The sequence below is a fragment of the Pungitius pungitius genome, chromosome 5 (assembly GCF_949316345.1).
Source record: "Pungitius pungitius chromosome 5, fPunPun2.1, whole genome shotgun sequence".
Classification (NCBI taxonomy): Eukaryota; Metazoa; Chordata; class Actinopteri; order Perciformes; family Gasterosteidae; genus Pungitius; species Pungitius pungitius.
Window position 1 is genome coordinate 4,432,240 of NC_084904.1, and position 20,453 is coordinate 4,452,692.

The 20,453-nt window shown below is 42.6% G+C and overlaps 1 protein-coding gene across 1 annotated transcript; it reads left to right on the forward strand.

Annotated features, from left to right (window-relative positions):
• The first annotated feature begins 6,569 nt into the window (after window positions 1-6,569).
• LOC119225506 (golgin subfamily A member 7-like) lies at window positions 6,570-18,559 on the forward strand. The gene is made up of 6 exons (XM_037483400.2): window positions 6,570-6,672; window positions 7,895-8,020; window positions 10,973-11,125; window positions 11,205-11,306; window positions 13,107-13,159; window positions 17,507-18,559. The coding sequence occupies exons 1-5, from the start codon at window positions 6,664-6,666 to the stop codon at window positions 13,146-13,148; spliced, it is 432 nt and encodes a 143-aa protein (XP_037339297.1). The 5' UTR covers window positions 6,570-6,663; the 3' UTR covers window positions 13,149-13,159; window positions 17,507-18,559.
• Window positions 18,560-20,453: the final 1,894 nt, after the last annotated feature.

Here is a 20,453-nt window from a genome sequence, read left to right on the forward strand (position 1 = left end):
AACACGATCCGTCTTCTAGACAGCTTTCTTTGCACAAGTCACTCATTTGGCTTGTCCATCATCCCTCTTGTGAAACTCATAATTACGACAGTGTTGGGCGGGAGATCTGTACCAAGACTGCGGTTGGCTTTGAACGGTCTAATTCGCTTTCCCTGAGTCGGGTGAGAAGTTTTGCGAGTGTTTCCAGTTGGTACGAGTAGAAACAGAGCAATGAGAAGTCCAAACGAGGCAGTGCGTTTAGTCGCCTGTGGTAGTTGAAATTGTGCAACGGGGGTCTCTCACTCTGTCACATCATACCGAGGGGAACTATGAGTGGTGAAAGCGTTGGGGTATTGAGGGTAAACTCGCAGCTGATTGAATTTTTGCTTCTACAAATAGACCTGCACTCGGGCAAAAATAATCCCATTAGTTCACCAAAACAACATTTAAGGAGCAAGACGGATACAAATCTGAAAACTCAAACTGGGACGCCAAAAAAGCCTCCGTGCTGCAAAAGACAAAGATTCTCTGTAAATCCTTTTCTGTGTTTTAATACTTTATTTTGTCAAGCTACCAAGCTCCCGTTAATCAAGGGAGTCTTTGTGGAAAAAAAAGAACAGTACACGCATAGTACATGCAGTACATACACTGGAGGCAGGTGTGCAGAGGTAAGCGGTCCGATAATAATGCCGGACTGTAACAAGACCAGATGTGGCAATCATGCAGTGGAAGTGAAGGAGACGGTGTTTCCATGTGTTCGGTTTAAAACACATCCGTCATGAATAGAATCGGTTTTTGCATACGGTCCGCTTTGTTTAACGGGAGGTTATGTTGCCATAGACAACAACATTGATATGCAACATCTGTGTGTATCCAAGAAATCAGCACCACATGATTGTTTGGTCTCTTCTTTGTGATACGCTGCCAAGCTTCTCATTTCTGCCTTCTCTCTTCAACTAATTGCGAGAGTTCTTTTGCTCTAACAAGAGCGCTGTCCCACACCACATGTGGGGATGCCGAAAAACTTTAAATGCAGTATTTGTATTATTGCAACATGTGATCAGACACAAAATCTCTGCAAATGTTAAAAGCCATTTGAGCGAAATATCTATACCTGTATTTATTTTCAATATGCATAATTCAACAAGTGTTTTTCCCTGACAATATGGTCACAATACTAATACTATTGTCAATTTCCAGTATGCCAACTTGTAATCATTGGAAACATGCGTTATTGTGCCAGTACAGAGCGTTTGTTTCTGCAGTACCTACACAGCAAAATCCTTAGAGTTCATTTTCCGGTGTTTGGAAAAAGTGTTGAAGTGCAGAGTTGAAACCACACTGCAAAAAGTTGATTCAACTCTTACAGAGTCAATTGTACGAAAGAGCTGGAGTCATCATCCAATGTCAAGATCAGATTCATTTCACTTAGTAGAGTTAAATTGTAATGATATGATTGAAATGTAACTGTACAGTGTCACACTTCTTGGTATCAGGCTTAACTCCATGTAATATGCTTCATGGATTGGTGAGGGTGCGCCAGGAAACCACAGGGTTGTTGGTTCGAACCCTGTCTGACCCATGTCCCATGTCAAAGTGTCCCTGAGCAATACACTTAACCCTGAATGTCTCCCTGGGCTAAAATGTTAGCTAAATGACGTTGTATTTAACAATGAGAAGATTTATTTTTGACACTTATTCCGAGTTAAATTGTTAACACTTTGTTGAGTGTTGATTTAACACTGACAAAATTGGTGTTAAATTTTGAATCTCACAGGGTCAATTTAACTCTCGGAAATTTGCTGTGTAGTAATGTCGTAAAACTAATGTCGTTCATATAAATGAAAGAAATTCATGTATGTTAACATTTTTTTGAAGGAAGGTTGTGGTCACTGAATCGGTGAAGGAATAGCCAGCTGCAGAGACGTCTGCTTGTTAAGTTGGACATTTGGGTACAAAAGGTCTTAAATGAGCCACAGAGTTATGTGGGCGAGAAGCACTCTCACACACAACACTATAAAACTGTCTGCATTTAACGGGATGATGAATGCCCCTCAGACTGCAGAATGAAATATGAGGTAATCCGACTCCCCAATCCCAGTCAAAACATGCCCAACATGAGGGCAACCCACATCCTGCTACAATGAATGAGGGAGATTTTGGCGTGCTGGGTCTCATTTTGGGCCACAAAATAAAGATTACATTTCTTTGTCGTAAAAAAAAAGTGTATGTACCATTACTTTTGGCTGCAAATGGTGTGTGTACCGGCACATATCAGGCCATTGGGTCGTTTGCACATCTTCAAGGGCCAGTGAAAAGTTGCTTGAGAGGAACACCGGTACCTATACAGGAAACCGTGACTTAACCAAGGGACTTAACAACACTAAAATGATTAAAAGGCACCCTAAACAGGATATTAAACAGCTAATAAACATTTAGAGGCATGTATGTTCCTCCTGAAGGCATCGGGAGGAAAGTGATTGTTTGAATTTCTTCGCTCAGCTGAATGCCTCCGACCACAACTGCTGCAAGTGAGTCATACGGAGGTGAGATAATAACGTTGTTGACATTGGACCAGCAATTTGGGGTGGCGTGAGGGACTCCTGGTGGATACAAACCATGTGTGACTAAGGCCATCATTGGGGAGTCAAATGATTAACTATTTCATTCATGCCTTAAGCTTTGATTAATATCCCCACTCGTCAATTTTAAAAGCCTAAATTAAAAGATGAAATCATTTAACCCAGAGTTCATTTGGCTGGCTGACATTTGCTGGTTAATGTGTTTTTATAAAATTCCAATGACTAAATAATTATGTGGGCAGGTTCAGCGATTTCTCGCTTTTATTTGCCAACTTGATGTGCAGCAAGAAGCCCACACGTGCTGAATTTCCACCCAATCGTCCGCATGCAACATTTCAGCTCATCAGCAATGGTCCATGTAGGAAAAAGAATTATCCTTAAATACACAAAGAAATACATGGGCATTAAATATTAAAATGCCACATATTGAGGAATACATTATAATTAACATATGCATTATTTATTAGTTGTCCTTATGTAATAAGATAGGTTGTAAATAACAGTAGAAATGTTGAGAAATAAATAAATGTAAATGTAAGAATAGACAACTAATCAAGTTCCAGATTGGATTTAATTCAAGAATTTATTATCAATGTAGCATTCTTTTTTTTAAGTAATTGGGATATTTATTTGGCATTTCTGAATTTCAATGAAACATCTTTTTGTTTAGAAACAACAGTAAAATAAATGAAAGTAAACTAAAATTTGTAAAAAAGAAAAGAAAAAAGAAGAGAATCTTGAATGTGATAAATGGTTAAAAAGCAAGTAAAAATCCCAACGATCTCTGGTCTTATTTCTCACACGCCGACATGTGCTGCAGCTCCTACAGGCTGCCAACAGAGGTCATTCGAAGGCGCGGACTCCTTGAGACCTCCTCACGAGGTGAACGTGGTAACGTAGCGAGAACAAAAGGGCACGCTGGCCGCTGCCAGCAGCAGCCCGGCCACGTTCTTCGCTGCTTGGCTGCTTGCCTTCATGTTCACGAGCAGTTTGGGGCTTTGGGCCATGGAGGGTACATTAGGGGATGCAAGGATTTCAAATAGCAGCAGTAAAGAAGCAATTATCTGTCAAGGCTATGCGTTTGGAAAGGCATTGCGCTTGTGGATCCTTAGCTGTTAGTCAAGTGAATATAAATCCCAGTAAAAGGAAGCAGCTTGTGTCTGGTTAAACTCCTGCATGAAAGGCTCGCTTCACAATGAGAAGATAGAATACAGAGGCCAGTACACACGCTTGCCCTTCACTGTGAATGTTTCTAGTAATATTGGTATACGTCCCGCTTTGAACGGGGGGAAAAACATGTGTTTTGCTTCTTGTTACTCAACTGGGATGTTTGAGTTTTTAAACGAAACGACTGTCTTTCAGATTTATCTGTTGAAGGACAAAAGTATTCTTAACTCACAGCGGGTTTAGAATTGAAACCTCACATATTCACAGATTGTTGAGGCGGAGCACGTGTCATCGAAGCGGACCAGACCCAGAGGAATGTACTAAGAGGGAATTTGGAAATGTTTGTTTTATATATAAAAAGTAGTTTCAGCATGAAGTACTTCAGAACACCACAGTAGAATTGAAATCCTCCTGTCCGTTTATGACATAGTTTAGTATATCTTGAGCTAATTATTTCAAATACATTAGTATTAAAACATTTGTTTTATATATGTAGCTGATCCACAGAGAGCTTATACTTTTTTTTACCTTTGGCATTGAGTCCTTTTACATACAACTGATGTTTATGATTTATATGTAAAATCTGTGAGTAACTTAAATAAGTATAAGTACATGAAAATTGTCCCTAAGTATGGTTCTGAAATACACATTTATATTCCACCAGAGATAAATTGTGTCAAGACGTGATTTCATGTTTGGATACTGTCTGCACAAGAGGAGATCTCTGAAGTGGAGAAGCAAAAATCCCCCTTTTGTTTAATCTTTCGGAGTGAAGTAGTGGATTTAATTTCTCTTTCCCTTTGGCAGTAAACGCTCAATGTTTTGAGTAAAGATGTGGGTGGTTATGGAGAAATGATTAAACACAAGCGCTTTGGGCAAAGATCAGAACAAAAAATTATACATGCTGATAAAATTAGTGCTGTCAAACGATTTAAAATATTTAATCATGATTAATCGCAAAATTGTATCTATTCCAAATGTCCCATTTTTTAATTCATTTTAATGCTCTTTTCAACATGAAAAGTGGATTGGCTAGCTTTATGCAAATATTTTATTTGACTGAAAAACAACATTGACAAACAGGGCGGTACAAAATAAAATGATAAAGGGCACATTTCAAGTAAACTCAGCCTACAGTGCAGTTAAACCATGGCTTGATATTTTCTTTTTTGCTGTGAACAAAGCAGTCAGGTCTCTTATCTCAGAACCAATTAGGTTCGGAGATAAGAGATAAGCCTACTACTTTGTTGCTTTCAGCCAGCTACTCAAACAGACCAGCCTGCTGACATTTTCAGACTACAGTCATCCATCCCCACAGTTTTTTATCGCGATATACCGTATATATATATATATATACACATCGTTTATCTAAAATGTACAACATATAATATCCCTTTCAAAATAACATTTCCCGAGCTGAATGGTTAGCTGTGGTTCTAAGAAAGATGTATAGTGCTTCTATTAGAGACACTAATAGCTTGAGATGCAGTTAAACTATTGTCGTGGGCTGATAATCAGCATGTGCTGTAGATGAATGGCCCAAATGGCCCTCATTAGTGGTCTCTCCCGCACCGGCCACCGCCGAGGAGAAGGGCTTAACAGGCCCAGCCCCTTGCCAGGGGACAAACAAGCCCGGTGCAGGAGCAATACCCCTAACCCTGCATTTTTACATTTATACAGATGCACTAATTACCCACTGAAAGCTGGGATCCGGCCTTGTGATGCATGGGATGACAGGCTGTGAAAAATACATTCCTCAGAGGCAGAGCATTTACATCTCGGAGCTGAACACCAACCCCAGACAGGCTGTAAAATACTGTCTTGACTTTGCCAAAGTTGTTATACTGTTGCTCTAATTCCCTGAGAGGCATGGAGCGAGGGTCGTTGTTCTGCTGCTCACTGTCAAACTAATTACACTACATTGTGTTTTTAGAGGGCTTTAGTGGCTGGCTGGCTCTCGAATAACAAACCCCGCTGGATGGATTCAATATGTGTGCCAAATATCCAAGTAATAGCAATATTTTGCATGGTGGTCAAATTTTTCTTCAAAACAGGAAGCCTAATCGTTTCTAGGCTCAGAGCCCTTACCAAAGATGGGTATGTGCTAAATTTTGAAAGTACATCTAATTGCAAAACCGCAGCTGTTTGGGTCGGTGATTGACGAGGCCTGAAACATCTGGCTCTCTCGGGTATAGGCTTAACGCTGCGACCCAAAATGAGTTTAGTGTCATCCTTGGGCTTATTTATTTAAAAGGAAAACAACTCTGTTGTCACTGCAATACTTTGAAGCAATGTAACCGTTTAAAAAAAGATGCTGAATCCTCCATTACTGTTTATTCATTTTAATGACTTTGACTTTACGAGAAATTAAAAAAAGATTTTTTTTAATTTAATTTAATTATATCCCACAAATTGGTACACTGTTACATTAGCAATGATGCATGATCATGCAGTCACAAGTATCGGCTGATTTATAAATTAAACTCTGGGTTATCTAACAACAGTACTGACTGTTAAACACGTGTCAGAAATATTTTCACCATTAGATGCAATTCATTTTATATGACAAAGGGCAGTGCGTCGTTTTTTGTTGTTTTATATTTAAATCTAATCTACAACTAATTATAGCTTTCATTAACATAGGGAAGCTAAAGGTGTAATACTATTTGAATGTAGTGGAGTGAAAGTGTAATGTCGCACAACAAAATAATACAACTCAGAATTGCCCTTGTACTTAAATAAATTTATTGAGATAAATTCCAACATAGGTTATACCTTGTGTTAAAATGATTTAAAAAGTTATTGTAGTGAACTTGTTTCTTTTAAGGGCTACAACCGGAACTTTCGTTATCACCCAAAGGTTCCACCCGGACAGGTTATCTTGCCGTACATGCTAATAGCTTCTAGTGGAACATAAACAGAAATCTTGTTCAACATGGCAGAGGTAAACTATCGTTGATAAACTTCATTCTTTCGTACGTCAGAGTAGTGCGAGCATCTCTCTCCCAATGTCTAATTTAATCCCGCTTTTCTGAGTGTGCGTTTGATGTTAAAACGTTAAAACGTTCCCCGGTGACAGCCTGGTAGCTCCCCAGTCCGTGTGCAAACTTGACTGGGTAATGTTTGCATAATGCTAAGCCTTAATAATTAGTATCATTCTTAAACGCCACCCCGTAGAGATTTTTTTGTTTTTCTAACGCGCGGCGAAACTGCGAAACCCCAACGTTAACTGGGCTCCTTTTGATACGGAACGCTGAGTTAATTGGCCGCGTACTAATGACACATCTGGCTACACATCTGGCCCAGACGTTACTCCACTGGAACACAGGTGATGGGCGGAACGAGGCTTTGGGTAACGTCACACCAGAGGCACGTTGTGCGGGATGACGGACGTCCTTTGCTGTCGTTGTCTTTCTAAACACCAACATGAGCTCCCATCGGTCTGAAAGGTGGCGCAAAGCAGCGTTTAACGTTAAATGAAGCTCTCGTGGAGACGAAGCGGCTCTGAACCTCCATCACATGGTGGTCCAGTGCAGAGAAGATTAGTCGACCAATTGATTCGTTTGATTGATGCCACAAATATATATATTTAATGTGATGGTTAAATGACAGTAAGAAAGTCTCTGCAATTCCAGGACTGTGGATGCAGTCCACATCTGTCAAAGATATGTTATTCCTTTCAATTATCAAAACAGTATAGAGATAACTGCACATCTTTGTAACACACTAATAAGTGTTGTTTTCTGTTTTTCTAGTAATTCATTTTACTTTAAATCTTTTTAAATATACCTTACCAGTTATGTAACTAAACGACTGACTTGTTTAAGATAAAAAGAATATTGTTTCACTATCTGTTTCACTACAAATACACAAATACAGCAGATGTAAAAAGTACAACTATAATAGGGCATTTTAACATGTCATTTTAGTCCAGGTACATGGTCTTTGTACCATTTTCATTGACAGTCTTTGTCGGGTAAATACGTTTTAAAAATATATATATATATATATATATATATTTAAAACATCGACATAGGGTACATACGTAAAACTGATACTTAATGGAAGTCCCACAGCACTTTTTTTCAGTGTGAGATAAAAGATGAGAATAGGGCCGGTGTATCAATGTGCAATTGTGTGCTCATCGCTGTCTCCTGTCTTCCCAGACTCACAGCCTGCAGGACATGAGGCAGCAGGCGTCCGTCGCTGCCAAAGTCTTCATTCAGAGAGATTACACCAACGGCACCGTGTGCCACTTCCAAACCAAGTTCCCCTCTGAGCTGGAGTCCCGGGTAGGACACGGCTGCTCGCTGTTCTCCAGAATGACTTGTTCAATCACAGTGGCACGCTGACTTTGTTGAAATGGTAACTTAATCTGTCCACCACATCTATAGGACACTCACTTGTCTCGTGGAGGAGCGGAAACTGGTGTTCACCGGTTTTAGGACTTGGCGATACCACCAGCGAGTAAAATGTCTCTGAGATCAGCCATTTATTCATAGGTCTTTGGTGTGTAAGATATGGGAGGGAGAATAATGACCAGGGCTGTATGCCACCTTTTTTGTACGTAGCACTTGTGCTACAAAGACAGATATTTACGTACCAAAGTAAGTAAGTATTCCGAAAATACATTTGAAACCGTTAATTTCAATGACAATGTACAATAATTATTTTAGTTCGACGTATTAAATGTTATGAATTATACAAATGGAAAGGGGGTAGCAAGCAGTAGCGCTGAGGGAGCAACAGCATCCTCCCAAAACCCCCCCAAAAAGATGCGTTAAAGCAAACAAGCTAGTGTCTCCGCTTATTTACTGCAATACAGGCTGTGCGTGTAGTGCCTGTATTTTTGTTTATCTCAATACAGTTACATAGCCTATAATAGTGCATTAATTGATTCATTGTGATGAAGATTCTATTCTACATGAAAACATCAAGGGTGTTTTAAAGGATATTTTTAGAGAACAGAATCCAAAGAGGTAACTGATGTTACACTGTGGGCTATTTGTTCAGTGTCGTGCGTCATTTCATTCTAGCTCGTGATTATGAAAAAAGAAGCGGGCACCTGGAATTTTGAAACCGGACATTTTCAGAGATACAACGATCATCTCGTCTCGCATCACGTCTCTCTGATGTCCCTCTCTTATAGAGCCGAAGCAGCACCCGGCGGCTGTTACTTTCCCTCTTTCACTTCATTTCTTCATGTGAGCGCAAACACGTAGGAACTCTGCGCACGCATTTCAATCGCTATACAAACTACAGCTACCAAATAGAATAGCAACATAACTCACTAACAATACAAACAAAAACAAACACACGTCATCTTGCATATGAGGAACATACAGGTTTATACACTTAAATAACCCGTTTCATATAGAAATAAAGTGTAACTCAAGAGCTCTGAGCTACATGGCAGTAGTGTAAACATCTGAGCCACTGAGTTGGATCTCGGGGGAAGACATACTACCGTAGCTGCAAGAGATAATCCCTCTAATTACACTCCATTTCAGCAGTGTTTTGCTGAAATGGTGCGTTTGTCATAGCAACCTGTCCTAGTGTTTCCCCTCCATGACCTAGGTGGGCTTCTAAAGGCGGGTCACGATGGCACATGGTTTACACCAGCGCTCCGCCTCCTGGTGCCGCGGGACTCTCCCCGAGCCGGCTCCAGTGTCGCCGACCCGTCCTCAAACGCAAAGCCCCGGTCGGGTTTTGCCGCTCTTCGCGGGTCGTCAGTCCATTAAAGAGCAATCACCAGCAATGATGTGTAGCACATAGAGCAGGGCGCTGGGACCCGGCAGCTTCTCCTGCCACATCAGAGAAGCTGCCCGGCCAAGAAAACGTTTCGGAGTTTGAAGGACAGGAGGCTTCGGTTTTTTTAAATGCATGCACCACATGAGAAGAGCTGTGTCGAAACATTTAAACCGCTCACTAGTGGTTTATTGGCATTTCCCTCTTAATTGGGTGGTCTCCCATGTTTTCTGGTAGGATTCAGTTCACACACACACGTACAACTGCTGGGAAATGAAGAATGCCCCCCCCCTTTTGGGAGGTTAAGAGCTCAAGGGTCTCCTATCAAAATGTCTTCCCACGTGTATTTTGTTAATGTTTCTTCCTGTAATCCTACTTAAAGAAATATGCAGTATTGAGCCAAGCTTTTCAGTGGCTTCCATTTTTCATTTCTATCTCTTTGTAAGATGTTTGCAGAACCTAATGTTGAAATATCAGTGCAGTTTCTCTGGGCCAACATATTTCACCTCTGTGTTTGGTTTCACCATGCAGTTTGGCTCCCCATCTACACGCTGTATCATTCTTGCACATAATTATGGAAGGCTGTGGACCTTATTATTAATATCTTGTATTTTCTTCCTGTTTTAACACTTTAACACCAAACAGCTTGGAAAGCACGCAGTGTTCTTTCTGGATTTGGCAGCAGGGTTTCAAAATTATTCAAGCGTTTCATTCATTTGTGTTCACTGAACCTCCTTCAAATATGCACTTCAGCGTTTACCATTGTATTTAATTGTAATTTACCATTACAATTAAACCCTAGGAAGGTAATATATTTTAAAAACAATTATTTAATTTCACAGCATTCAATAATGTGTGCCGTCTGCTGCAACGAAGAGCAGCTTTGAGTGCTAACTAATCTATGTTTGTTCGTATTGACAATTTGTGGGCGTGGCTTTGGATGGATTTAGCGACAAAAAGTTGTTAAATCTTTGCACTAGCTAAATCTAATGTTACGTTCGCAGGCTTTAAGATCCCCTTGCGCTCCCATCTAACCTTTTCGGAACGGCAGACACCAAAATGCGGTTTGTGAGAAACACCGATGTGAGGATCGGCCGTCCTCGCTTACAGTTCCGAGCAGTCCGCATTTCACAGAACATCCGAGGTCTGAATGTAAATCCGTGCTGGAGTGTCACGGTTTGCGTCCCATCCGCAGCACTAACCATCAGTTATTAAGTGAAAACATTCACAAAGCATCCTGCCCAGGCATCCGAAGCATTTCAGGGGCTGCTTCCAGCACGGGAAGGCGGCCCAGCAATCCCATGATGTATGACCAGCCCAAGATACAAATACACCTCATCCATCCAGAGATGGAACGAGTGGAGGAACTCAATCTGGTGCTCGGATATCCCAACAGGGAAAGCTCTCAAAACTAGTTTTCGTCCAAGTGTACGTTTGGGTCTGCGCCCTGCTCAAAGGTTTGAACCCTTTCTAGCTTCACGTTTCATGCGTTTCAGATCGACAAGCAGCAATTCGAGGAGACGGTGCGCACCCTGAATAACCTGTACGCCGAAGCGGAGAAGCTGGGAAGCCAGTCGTACATTGAAGGCTGCCTGGCCTGCCTCACGGCGTACATCATCTTCCTGTGTATGGAGACCCACTACGAGAAGGTGGGGGACACGCCGAATATTATGTGCTTGTTAACATGAGCAATGGATGTGAAACGGTTTTCCGCTGTGCCCTGTTAAGGTTTTGAAGAAGGTTGCAAAGTACATACAGGAGCAGAACGACAAGATCTACGCTCCACGAGGCCTCCTGCTCACCGATCCCATCGAGAGAGGCCTGCGAGTCGTATCCTTCCAAAAAGTGTCCGAGAGGTCGGAAATAGTCTGTTACGCCTTGCGTTTTTGCACGAGGGCCCTGGACAAAAAAAACCCCAACGTCGAGCAGTGAAGCGCCTGTGGTCAGAAGCTCTTTTTCTCTCAGTATGGTGACTATTAACAAGCGCACAGTTCATCGTTTCGCTCTCCAACTCAAATTGCGAATCATAAAAACAACTTACGTAAGGTAAAAATAATCAGCACCTCCGCATTTAAAATAACCAAATACTGTATATGTTTGTAGAACTCTATCCAACCGTACTAAATAAAACTAATCAAACATGTATGTTGAACCTTTTCAATCCACTTTCACAGTCACACATCAAAACAATACTTTTTACAATAAACGATCAAAGGAAACTTCAAGCCTTAGCTGTAAATCCAACAAAGAGCTTTCACAATGACCTAATGCAGTGGTTCCCAAACCTCTTCTGTCAGGGCCCCCTTTGAGCACATTGTACAACCCCCCCCCCCCCCCCCGACCACACCTATTTTCAAGTAAATTTACGTTGAATATCAAAATGGAAGTTAGTAACAGTGCAAGAACTTATGTTTCCACATTAACAGAAGTTTTTTTTTTTTTCAAACTACTTTTTCTGTGTCTCACCGTGTCTTTCTAATGCTGCGCGTCTCCACCGCTCCCTCTCAGGCCCCCTCCCTCTCTCTGCGCTCGAGCCGCCCCGGGGCGCCGTGGCTCGAACGCAACACGTGTCAGGCCCTCGTGTCGGTTTCGCTTTGCGTCGGGGTCGGTGATGAAGCTGGACATGGAAAGCAGCAGCCGTCCACTCAGCTTTACAGGAAATCCAACGCCATGTAGGCACACGCTGTAAAAACATCAGATAAAAGTGAGTGAGTAAGTAATCCATATCATCTGTTTGAAATCAGCGGGTGCACCAACATCCTGGCTGCACTGGGGCGTGTCCGCGGGGTGACTCAGCGGCCCAATTAATTGGAACTAGGCGCCAATGGGGGATTAGGGATATCAAAATATGACTGAAGTGGTTCCCAGCCCGGGATTCTGCAGCGCTGGCACTGATCTGGATTATTTCTCCAACACGCTCAGACAGCCGGACCACTAGGTGACATGTCACTAGTGTGTAAGACTGGCATTCCTAACGCCAGTGTTGACCGAGCTCCTGAGGAGAAGAGTGCCAGCCTTCGAAGCAACTGTGACTGAACATTGGAAACTTCCGGATCCATCCCACGATGCCCCATTGGCTTACATAACAAAGGAATCAGCACATTATTTTAATTGTGTATTTTAAGAGGAATCCACTTCAGAGTAGCCATACCTAAATAGCCCAAATAAATGTAGTAGGTCATAAAGGTTGTAGACGGCCATATGCTGGGAGGCGGAGTCACTGGAAACATTACTCACCTAAACGACAGATGTTGTTCCCGAACACAAGCGGTCCGATCGGACTGAAAGCCCGTGGATCTGGTGACACACATGAAAGCAGCAGCAGCATGTGGCCGATCACCTCGGGCATGATGATTAACCACGTGCTTCTGCCTGATGCACAGAGGGTGTAATTGGGAGCAACTACAGGGCATTTCTATACTCTGAAGTCCGACTTCCTACCAACAATCTAGTCAAGGAAATTCAGCTCGAATTGAAGGCATCAGAGGTCGGTGTCAAGCTCTGTTGATCAATGCAAAAACACGCTCAATAGTTGCGTTACCATTACGATTTGTGATTTCATTTGGCTTTAATTGAATGTAAAATGGATCCGATCTTGCTTTTAAATGTTCTTGACTGAATCCTTTCAAGATAGAAGTAACCATCTTTGAGGAGAGAAGCCTGACCAGATAAAAGCTGCCACGGTGAGTCTAACTCTTATTCTCTGTAGCACAAGAACTTGAACTTGATCTTTCTAGCACAGATACAACGCTGGCATACAAACTATGTACAACATTTTTAAATCATTCAAGTTCAAGTACAAATTTCCCTCTTACTTTTCTGTAAAGTAGTGCAAAGAAAAAGTGCTTGGGTCAAAGAGCAGTAAAGAATGCGGGCTCACTGTGTGTAGCGTTGTTCATGCAGAACGCCACATCAATGCCTTTTCATCTGTGAGTAACAGCAGTTACCTGCTTCACACTCAGGTGAGCTGTTGGATAAAGCAGCTGACTTTATGACTTCACGTCCTGAAGAACCCTGTGTCATTTGCTTCACTGAAGGCCATGAAACATGTAACGTGGATGTACCCGGAAAGTGAAAGAATTAGAAAGAAAATCCCGACAGGCATTTATTTTTGGTGTCCATGGACCGTTGTCCTCCAGAGCAGCAGCCCGGATCCTGCTCGCCCGCTGGCTCAGCACCTCCACGTTTAGAAACCCGACCTGAGCTTCCAGAGCATCCGTACTGGAGACCACTAAAGAAACATCTGACGAAACCCCCCCCCCCCTCCCCCCCCTGTGGCCTGGAGTTTTTTTTTTTTTATTGATTTAAAGAGTCTGTGGCTCAGAGGTAGAGGGAGTGGGCAACATTCCCTACAGAAGGTCTGCGGTTCAATCCCCTGCTTCTCAAATCCACATTTTGAAGTGTCCTTTGGCCAGATGGTGAATGCGGATTACTGAGACCCTGACGGGCAGTTAGCACCTTCCGTGGCGTTCTCCAGTCGACACGAAGGGCGCCGCTCTTCGGAAAGTGGAGAGGCCGGAAAGGAGCTGTGCAAAGTCCTACTAGCATTTAGTCCACTCCAAACTCTGACAGTCTGAACGAGGCAGCAAATGTCTTTTTAAGAGGCCGTAATCAAAAATGTTCACATTGTTTGCTTTGCAGGCCACATTCTAGCCGTGGGGGGGGGGGGGGGGGGATTGGGAGAGTGTCAGGAGCATTGCTCTTACTTTGATGCTTTTGTGTCTCCATCAAGCAAACACAAACTGGGGCAGTTGCTCACATGTTTCATGTGGTTTATGCGACTGACTCTTCTGGAGGGGTCACATGAGGGTCACATGAGAACAGCTCGCCATTGACCAGCCGCCATTTTAACCAGCCATTTGGTAGAGGTTTTTCATCCACTAAAGTAGCTCTCCGGTGAGACATCTACGTGGAACACGTTTCGGCTTCTGCTCTTTTTGGATATTCTTTGGACAAAGATGTAAAATGCGAAATTGTGGTTGCTGATGCAATAGTGTACTATATACTAAGTTCCACATTTTTTAGAACTATATGAGCGCATAGTGAGATTTGATTTAATCTCCACAGCTGACTCAAAGTGTCCCACAATGCATTGTAAAAAAAAAAGTGGTGTGTTTTATTCTTATAGCGGATTCATGAAATGGGAGAAATCAATACAAATCCACTCAATCCCATTTTTTGACACGAACATATACCATAAATTAATGAAAGCCAAGCGGCCACTGGGGAAGCATCAACTTCCTTCCCTTCTCACCTTTCACAATAAATGTACGCCGCATCACTGCAGGTGGAACTAAAATGCACTCTCAGCATTCGGCTGAGATCTTTCGGGCAGGGCGGTTTCAGGGAGCTGGTGAAGGAAGCGCTTTACAGCCAGGTGCTGCATTATTGTGGCTCTGAGCTCCCACTTCATGTTAACGAACCATGCAAGTTTTTCGTAAGCTGGTTACATCGTTTACATGAGGGGTATTCAACTGAAATGTCAACTGGTCCAGTTAGAGAATATTTCTAGAAGCAAAGGTCCAGAAGATATTTAATGTGATTAAATAGAGGGATAGAGTTAATCAACATCTGCATTTGATCAAATGAATTCAGGACCCTTTGACAATATGTATTGTGACAACAAAGAACTAAACACGTATGCCTACAAATAGAATGATAATGTTCTCTCAATAACTTAAAAAGTAGGGCTGCATTTGAAAATAAGAGAAATAAAATTTCCCCTTTTCTGTTTCACTTTTGGTCTCGACAATTATAAATAATCTAAACACATTTGAACATATTTTAACAGTGTAACGGAATATATTTCCACTCCTTCAGTTTCTTCATCCTGCCTGGAATGCAGAGACTCGATTGGTCGAGTAGTATCATGTGGGATAGTTTAACTAGAATTCTTTTGGTCTCTGCTTTAAGCTAATACCGTAAAAACCACCAAAGTTGCGCCGGTCAAAAAAAACGCCCCGTCAGGTTTTAAATCACAACCTTCTGGTCGTGCTTCCGGCCCGCGGGCCTGCCAGTTAGTGAGGCCCGGTTTGTACGCGCATGCATTGCTGTTCTCTGTGACTCATCGAGTGCACGCAGGCGACCACGTTAGAACTGGGCTCAACTCGCAACACGCGCGGCCTTACGAGACATCAAGTGTCCTTCTCCTCCTCCTCCCCCCCCCCCCGTTGGTGTTTAATGTGAGCGACTCTTAATGGCAACGCCCAGGACGCCCATCAACCACTGATGGCTCTGACCCACCTGCAGACCGTGGTCACTCCGGCGATCATCGCCTCGAGAGCACAGCTCGTCTCCCATAAGTCCCCTCTGTCTCTGTCACAGTAAATGCTTTCTCTTCCTGAAAAAGATCCGGGGGGGGGGGGGGGGGGGGGGGGGGTTTGTTTTCATTTCGGCGTCCCGGGACGTGCCGGGCCCAAATCATACTGGAAAGTACTTTGCACGGCAGCGGGACGCGGCTCGGTCTGCGGCGCAGCGTGCGTCCTGGCAGAGGAAGGCGTACCCCACAGGTAGCCCACCTGTCGGGAATTTTGTGATTGGCCGGGGATGTGAGATGGATAGTCCGTTCGCCCCATTACCGGACAGAGGCGCCATTCATCTTCTCATTTGAAACTCCCGCGGAGCGCCTGCACACATGAACATTCCTATTGAGTAATGCCAAACCAGGACGGTTATGAGGAGCTGTTGAGAGAGAAGTGCACTGGAGCTCTGCCACGGCCAAAGACGGGATGAACCCCCCAGCCAGCGAGCAGACGGTGCTTCCATCCCTCCCACACATCAAGTCTCTTCATCCTGCCAAGCGCTCTTCTTCTCTCCTGCAGGCAGCCTATCAGAGACGTCAGTCTTTTTTTTTTTTTTAATTAAAAATCATTTTGGCCAATAAGTCGTAACTCAAGCGTGACCTCATCGCCGGGCCTGAGCCGTCCTCCCACTGCATCACTTTTGAAAAAAAAAAAAAAAGTGTGTGAGGAGCCGAGACTTTGAGCCACGGCCACTTTTGTGTGTCGAAGGCTTCGGTCCCGGAAAAGAGCACATTGAATATTTACCCTTCATCGGTCACCAATAAGACAAGAACGGATGTGGCCCGTGTCGGGAGAACATCGGAGTCCGTTTCAGATCCTCATTATCATCAGACTGTGTTTATAAGAAGAAAAGTACCAGCGTTTAAAAAGGACTGCCCCAAACTTTTGTTGGCGGTGCCCTGCGTGACCTCGTCTCAACGTCCCAGGGTTTCCCCCTGCTGTGCACTGATGTCGCTCAAAAGATGTCCGCATAGCGTTTAGTTTTAAAAAAAAAAATCTAAATCATTTATGTCGTTTTAGTTAAATGAGCGTTGTGTTTGAAAAGCGAACAAACGTATCGTCACGAATCCATCAAGCGTTCCTTCCCCCCCCCCCCCCCCCTTTTGGGCTGGAGGCTTGGCTGGCTCCGATCCGGGGGCGTCCCAGGTGACGGGCCGAGCAGCGTGATGGATCGGCCTCCCGTGGGACGGCGGCTCCGTCGGAGAAGCAGACTTGGCTCCGCGCTGCCCGAGCGCTGGATCCGATGCAGTCGGCGTCCTGGCATCGCATCAGAAGATGTTCTGCTCCTGACAGGGTGGTGTTTGGCTCGGCGCGCAAACATCGCTGCCTGGCCACGGCACGTAGATAAACCAAATTGATCCCTCAATGGGGGGGGGGGCACACATGAGAGCATTTAGTGTCATGATGTCGGACAAGGCAAATTAATGAATGCTGTTTGTTTTTGCTTTTTCAGTCTGTGCATATTTCCTTGTCCTACTTGCCTTTTTAAACATTTTTTTTCACACTCAAATGTCCATTAAACAAACAGTAATATACGTGGATGAAGGGTGAAGAGCTACTTAACATCAAAGCAGCAGAACTGTCCGGATGTTTGTGCCCTGTGCTTTAATAACGTTATCAGAGACAGAGGTGCAATGGAAAAACTGATCTGATGTAAAAAAAAAAAAAGATTCTAGGTGATGCTCAAGCAGTTCAACGTCATTCACTAAATATCTGCTTGTGTTTCAGCTGATTGGATGAGGACCCCCTCCCTGAGGTGTCCCCCACCCTCACACACCTCCACCCGTAATACTGCGTCTCTACAATCCGGCCCTTTCCACTAACTACCATGTGCATGTCTCATCCTTTGTGACCAAGTTCAGTTATTCAATTATGATATTGTTATTCAGATATCGGTGAGTGTTATTTGGGTGAAGAAAAATGTATACTTACACAATTTATTGTCATTCTTGTTTACATTTGGTCCTTTTTAATGTGGCCTAAAAGCAACTTGAACTTTTCTATCTTTCCTTTTGGACACTCCTTTTTGAATATTAAGCCAACTGAGAGGGTCATTTTTTAATTTTTATTTTATTTTATAAAGGACAATGGAATTCATCGATGCTTTGTGATGTTTTTAGCTGAACTGAGGATATAATTTCACCAAGATATAAAAGTCAGGTTATTACTGCATGTACCTTTTTTATTGCTTAAAACTCTGCCCTGAATATTGTTAGGTAAATGTTAATGTAACTTGTGTTGAATAACCATAAATTTATATATTGTGAGATTGCCTTCAATCAAAGTAATCAAAGTGCTCTTTTTAGTTGACAGTGCCAGTAATTTGAATGTTGCCTTTGTCAAAGTCTTAAGGGTCGGTCTCCTCCAGAGGTTTTCCAGAGATTTTAATTCATTCCAATGGAATTTTCCGCTACTAGCAGATTTTCTTATGACTTGCACAGTTCAATTTTGTTGAAGTAGAAACTGTTCCACAAATTGGCAAAGAGTAATGTAATGTCATTAATACCCAAAGTAATGTTGAATAAACTGTAGTGTGTATGGCTGGTCATTTAGGAAATCACTAAATTTACAAGTATAGATTTGGCATAGCTATACCAACAACAAATATCCTGATTCTATATTAATTTGTAAATTACATTTTATTTATGTTTTAATTTAGCTCGTACCTGACATATATATCTGGACTGCTTAATTCTTGCTGTTCTTTTTTTCAGCTGAAATCCCAGATGTTATTGATCTAAAAGTTGTATGCTAACAAATAAAATACATATTTATACATGACATATTTTAAAGGATGCTGTCTTTGCTGATTGCAGCTGATATACCGCCAGTGGCCACAGACACAACCACAAATCACAAGCAAATAACGTAGGTTTTTATTTTTTGCCCATTGGGAACACTACATATGTTGGAGTTTGAGGCGATAGTGTTTCACTTTCTTATATTAAGTAAAATGGACATTAGTCTTACTTAAATACAAACTATAGGAATGTAGAGATGGAAAAAAGGAGCTTAAGTCGAAATGCGAGAAGGCGAGTGTGTTAGGAAAATGGAAACTTTGCAAAGAAATTGAGAAAATAGAGGTCTACATAGTTTTTATTCTGGATAAAAAATATAGCTGTGGACCAAAACAACCAAGAATGGCATAATTCAGAATATATTCCTTTAATTGCGCCTGCTGGTCATAAGCTTCATGAAATGCATCATTGTTTTGTTGCAATCCACATGTTATACTTTTTATAGGGCCGGGACTCGATTCAAAATATTAATCTAATTAATTAGAGGCTTTCTCCACTCAGCTGAGGAGGACCCTCAGACTGGTTTAGCTCCATAGGGGAGTCGGTATGGATCCTCTCAATTCACACGCGGGCATCAGCACACATGTCGAAAAAAGTGAAATAAGGATCACAGCATAAAAATAGTGAAATCAACTAGGGCTTTATTAGAAATACCATTATATGACTTTACTTGACCTGCAATTCTATTATAACGGTATGGAACGGTTGTGGATTCCAGCCTGAGAATCTATGAGAATTGAGGTTGGATTCAAAAGCATCAACAGGTGTGTGGTGGAACAGTGCAGGGAGATAGCAGGAAGGCTGAAGTGTGGAGGATCCTCAGTTCAAACCTGCTCTCTCAGAAGGAGGGTTTGGTTGCAGTCAGGGCTTCAAACTGCAAACTTTGAAACAGTTTTGAGGTTTAGTAAACAATCCCAAGGTCTAATAGGAGAAACAAAAATTTAATTTGTGCATGGTGAGGTAGTGCAGCACAAGAGCTGAGGAGCTACTGTCCTTACCCTGTAGGTTGTGGGTTCAAGCCCAGTCTTGGATTTGAGCCTTTGGCTTTAATTCAGGTTTGAGTAGCAATCTCAAGGTTAAATACAACAAACAAATCATTGTTAGTGTGTGGTGAAGTAGCACAGTGGAAGAGCTGCTGACATAAGCCTGCACTGCACTTGAAGGTTGTGGGTTCAAGCCCAGTCTTGGATTTGAGCCTTTGGCTTTAATTCAGGTTTGAGTAGCAATCTCAAGGTTAAATACAACAAACAAATCATTGTTAGTGTGTGGTGAAGTAGCACAGTGGAAGAGCTGCTGACATAAGCCTGCACTGCACTTGAAGGTTGTGGGTTCAAGCCCAGATGTGGAAATAGCATTAAAAAGAGTTTTAAAGTTTAACTCACATGCTCAAGGTTAAATAGAAGAATTAAAGTTGTCAAAATGTGACCAGGACTGGTAGTGTAGGGGTGCAAGAAGGAGCCGAAAGCCTCTGTAAGCACCGCCTGTGGGTTCAAATCCCGCACCTGCCAAGTCTTGAGCGCACTACTGTGGAGGTAGTTGTGGGGGCATTGTCCCCACTGGTTGTTTCAGAGAAGGGCACCCTGGGGGTTATGCAGAAACACAAGGCGCGTTCACTTGAGTTATGATGGCATTGTCAAGAATGATGAAGAATCTTTTGAATGTTGATGAATTGACTTGATGTTAATTGCTTTGCTTTAGCTTTTAGCACTTATTAGCCATGCTACGTAGCCTATAGGGTTCCACCTTTTTGACGGGAGAGAAGGCCGAATGAGTCAGTAAAGATGAGCAGATGTGTCTCATTCAGTGGTCACACTGACATGAAACTTATTACGGCCTCATTTTTCAAGACAAATCACATGTTTGTCTACTTCAGGGCA

Bases quoted from the DNA above. Each gene is read 5' to 3' on its own strand.
- LOC119225506 (XM_037483400.2), top strand. The intron at 11,126-11,204 runs GTGGGGGACACG...TGCCCTGTTAAG, and splicing joins TGGAGACCCACTACGAGAAG to GTTTTGAAGAAGGTTGCAAA. The intron at 11,307-13,106 runs GTATCCTTCCAA...AATCCTTTCAAG, and splicing joins TCGAGAGAGGCCTGCGAGTC to ATAGAAGTAACCATCTTTGA.